The sequence below is a fragment of the Triticum dicoccoides genome, chromosome 1B, assembly GCF_002162155.2.
Source record: "Triticum dicoccoides isolate Atlit2015 ecotype Zavitan chromosome 1B, WEW_v2.0, whole genome shotgun sequence".
In the NCBI taxonomy this organism is placed as follows: domain Eukaryota; kingdom Viridiplantae; phylum Streptophyta; class Magnoliopsida; order Poales; family Poaceae; genus Triticum; species Triticum dicoccoides.
The window spans coordinates 360,105,400-360,109,665 of NC_041381.1; the positions used below are offsets into that span (position 1 = coordinate 360,105,400).

Consider the following 4,266-nt stretch of genomic DNA (forward strand, 5'->3'; position numbering starts at 1 on the left):
GAACACTCATACTGCATCCTTAGCTGCTCTCTAAGTTGTGTTTGTTCCAGCCTCGAAGAGATGTCATGGTTCTCTTGCTTCAGAATCTCATAATCAAGTGCAAGCTGCTCCATTTGCATCTCAAGATCCTCACGGTCTTTCTTGTACAGCTCAATTTCATCACTCAGTTCAAGAATCTTCTCTTGCAGTTCAGAACTAGCGATGCCGTCACTCTTCTTCACCAATGCATCCAACATAAGCTCGTCTTCTTTCTCTTGGTACGAACTTGTTTCAGACATGTCCATCTTGTGTCCAGCACTGTGCACATTTGACAGTGCATGCTCATATTCTGCCTCCTGGGGATCCTCTACTGTTTCTTCTTGCAAAATGGACATATCTCTATTCTTCTGCTCCAGCATTTCATCAAGATCCTTCACAGCCAGAAGCAGCTCAGAGTTGGACTCCTGCATTTTCTGTAGCTGTACACGTAGATCTGCATTTAAATTCTTCTCATGGCCCAGCTCTTGCTTCAGCTCCTCAACCTGAGACCAGGGATCTTCCCCGTCTGACAACCGTTTACCTGATCCATTTGCATCATGGATCGTCTTCTTCATCCCTCTAAGGCCTTCACATTCTCCTCGGAGTGCATCCCTCTCATCCCTCAAGCTACTCATTTCCTTGGAAAGGTCTTGACCTCGCCTACTCTCTTTTACAATTTGCTTTCTGAGTGTCTGCAACTCCATGTCTGAGACATCCAGTTTTCTTGTCAAAGTCCCTATCTCACTTCTCAGCTTCTCTACATCATCCTCTGCACCTCTCAACCCCGTCTCACCCGAGTTGCTCGTCGACCCATCAGTGCTAGCGTCAGGAGCTGAGCTTCCTGACCAGTCACCAGAGCTCAATGGGTTTCTCGAGGTGGCATTGTTGGCAAAAGGCGAGAGGACATTGGTCGCATCCTGAAGAAATGTGCTATGCATGTTCGCACTGGTTTTGGGAGTGAATCTTCCTGAGCTCCCATCTGAACCCGACAACGAAACGGCGTCAAAGCCATTGGCATTGTGGAGGTGGCCGGCCGGCTCAACAGATGCCGGCATATTTCTTCTCAAGGGAAACCTCATCCCTGGTGGTTTGCTTATCACCAATCCATCCTGTACAAGAAAGCTATCAGTTACTATCTGATGAACATAGGGGAAGATGACATAGCGCATGCATTGTTCAGTTCTAAATTCTTCCCCTTCACTACAGGAATGAGAAATTCAGATCTCAAACAAAAAGTACCACGCAGCAAATGTGACCCCCCGAAATGATCAACTAGACAAACGTAGCTTCCCTTTTTCTTTGCAATATGCTTAGCATGCCAAAAGCTCTCTTTCTTGGGCATCAACAGAAATGAAACAGAGCAATGCAATGATGATGGATCAAAAAAGGAAAGCTCTCAAGGACTCTTCCCCACTAGGCCTCACTGGTTACTTACATGCACAGGGCTCATCGAATCGGCAGCAAGCGACCTCGCCTTCTCGGCTTCCTCGTCCTCGCACCGGCTCAGCTGGCTCTGCAGCGTCCTCCGCGGCGAAGACTTTGCGGTGTCGCCGTTCTCACTGTCGCCGCAAAGAGCAAGAATCAGTACCCAATTACACAATCAACCCCTGAATCAAAGCAAATGCACCATGCCTAAGGCACACACCGGAATGCAACAGGCACAGGCACAATCCTCAAAGCGCAAACAGCCACAATGCAGCTAGCAGCAATGTCTAAGTGAATCTGGTTGATGTGAGATGAGATGATCTCTTAAAGCTCAAACCAGAAGGCAGCGGATGTGTCTAAACTAATCTCCAACCAACGCGATGCAAGGCGACCTACCTCCCGTCGTCACCGCACCCACCGCCGGCACCACCCACCACCCGCTGGATGGTCACCTGTCACAGGAAACAGCAGCAGCAACCATCAAAATCAGGAGCCGCGAGCGCGTCGCCGTCACAGGTCACAGGAAAACGCCGCAAGCTTTTTAAGAGGTGGGGGGAGGGTGGAGATGGGTGCTCACGTGCAGCAGCGCGCCGGGCGCGGGGCTGCCCTTGAGGGGGAGCGTCACCGCCGACGGCTTGAACGCCTCCGCGTACTCGGCCATGTTCACCGTCGCCTCCCCCAGCAGCGCCGCCTTGGCCGACCCCTGCACGGACCGCACGGCATTGCCGAGTCAGAACAAATCGAGCACGATCGCTCTCGATTGATTAATGTGGGGCCGGTTGGTCGCTCACGGTCTCGTAGACGAGGAACTGGTAGATCTTGTCGCCGGCGGCCGCCTTGCCGGAGGGGAGCTTGGTGGCCTCGAAGATCGGGGCGGGCCAGCGGCAGGCGCCGTCGGCGACCTCCGCGCGCTCCGTCCGCGCCGTGGGCCGGCCGACGTCCTGCGGCGTCACCACCACCATCATGGACTCCCCTCCCAGCTCCGGCACCTGCAGGAACACGCGCTCCGTCCGTCACGCCTCAAATCGAACGCGAAAAACAAGAACCAAGACGAAAACTCTGCTTCTTCCGGAGCGAGCGGGGGGTCGTGCCGTGCCTGGGTGGCGTGGAACTGCAGCTTGAACACGGCCTTGGCCTTGCCGGCGCCGCGCCACCTCGCCGACTTGAACATGCCGGCGGCGGCGGCGGGTGCTGCGCCCGAGAGGAATCAGCCAAGCAAGCAGCCAACCGCCCCCCAACAGAACCAGACGAAATCTTGCTTGCTCGTCTCGGCCGGCTGGCTAGTCCGTCACGCCTCGATCGGCAGCGGCATTGCAATGCCGTGCGCGCGAATCCAGTGACGCCAGGCTTGGCATTGCTGTGCGGTGCGGGTGGTGGTTAGTTAGAGCGGCGAGACCAGCACATGGAGACAGGGGCAGAGCACGCATAGAGAGGGAGTGGCCAGTGGGTGACACCGCAGGCAAGCAAGCAAGAAGGCCGGGGCAGGAGCGGCTTTGGGCAAAGGCAAGGCAGGGGCACACCACCAGTGGGCAGATCTAGTGAGAGAAAGGAACCCAGCTGAGCTCTCTCTTACACACACGCACACACTACGGCTCTGCTTTGCTCTCTCTCTCTCTGATTTGGGGGTTTAGGGACTAGAGAGAAAGGGGGGGAGAGAGAAAGAAAGAGAGAGGAGGTGGGAGAGAGAAGGTTCGGAGTCTATAAAATGGTGGTCAATTGATTTGGGGAAAAGGGTAATGGGGATTTATTTAGTTAGAGCGAGGTGGGAGGATGGCGACGGATAAAAAATCTGGAGCTGCCATTGCTTGAGCTTCACAGCTGCTGTGCGCCGGCAGGGAGGAGACTGATCACACTGACCTGCCGACGGCAATTCTTCTTCTGCTTCTGTGAAAGAAGCGTGGACGTGTGAGCGACTCACTTGAGACCTACCACTAATTCAGCTTCTTTGCTGGTTTAGCAAAGGGGTTAGTGAGGTAAGGTGCGTGTTGGAGTGTCGTCGATGTTTGTTTGTTTGTTTTTTAGAAAGAGGGTTGTCGATGTTGATGTGAAACCGTGAGACAGACGGTGCGATCTTGCTTTCACTCAGTGCACGTCTCATGGAATCTGAATTATGGAACCGCCTGTTTTGCGTATGTTTTAATAAACCCGTGAGAAAGACGTCGCCGGTGTTTCTACAAATGTTTTTGGTTGGATTCGATTGGATGCCCAAGTGGTGTGTTCGGTGAATAATATGTTTGGTTTATTTTCACACGAACAAAAGGATAAAATGATTTGTGATGTCGTTGGAACGCGGAGGTACTGAATTGTATATGTGGAAGCATTATATTTTTCAAGTCAACTCCACGAAAGCTATGATGTCACTGCTGCTGAATGGCAAAAACATGTATATATATGCATCTTCTAATATATTATCATCAACAAACCAATTTTGCATCAGTATTAGTAAATTAAATACCCGAGTTAATATCTATCGCAAGCCTCCTATGTGCAACTGTCCATCGTCCTCTCGTCGATGCATGCTTATCGCTAGTGATGCCTAAAAATCGGTGATCAATAGGTCCAAGCAATGGTTCTTTCTCTTTCATGAGGTTCACCGTCAATATAGAATTGCCAATGTCATCTTATTCGTTTACCATGGGAGGAGAACGAGGGAACCGCGTCAGCTATCATAGGAATTAATACACGGGTCGACTAAAATGCTTGGGTTATCCACAAGAATGGTTATTTGCGTAGGGTTGCTATAGCAAGATCAAGCCAAAAGTCGGAGTAGGATTTTCACCAAGGGCTACCCCGATTCCTCACAACCCTGATAGTGAGGCTCTC

The 4,266-nt window shown here is 51.8% G+C and overlaps 1 protein-coding gene across 1 annotated transcript in view; it reads right to left on the minus strand.

Moving 5' to 3' along the window:
* Positions 1-3,091, minus strand: part of LOC119350380 (centromere-associated protein E-like) — a 113,821-nt gene extending 110,730 nt beyond the window's left edge. The window contains exons 1-6 of the mRNA XM_037618242.1: positions 2,540-3,091; positions 2,235-2,432; positions 2,021-2,146; positions 1,840-1,895; positions 1,454-1,577; positions 5-1,127 (exon numbers count right to left, since the gene is read on the minus strand). Of these exons, the coding sequence (XP_037474139.1) occupies positions 5-1,127; positions 1,454-1,577; positions 1,840-1,895; positions 2,021-2,146; positions 2,235-2,432; positions 2,540-2,614 (1,702 nt within the window). The 5' untranslated portion in view covers positions 2,615-3,091. The remainder of the gene's footprint in view (positions 1-4; positions 1,128-1,453; positions 1,578-1,839; positions 1,896-2,020; positions 2,147-2,234; positions 2,433-2,539) is intronic.
* Positions 3,092-4,266: the final 1,175 nt, after the last annotated feature.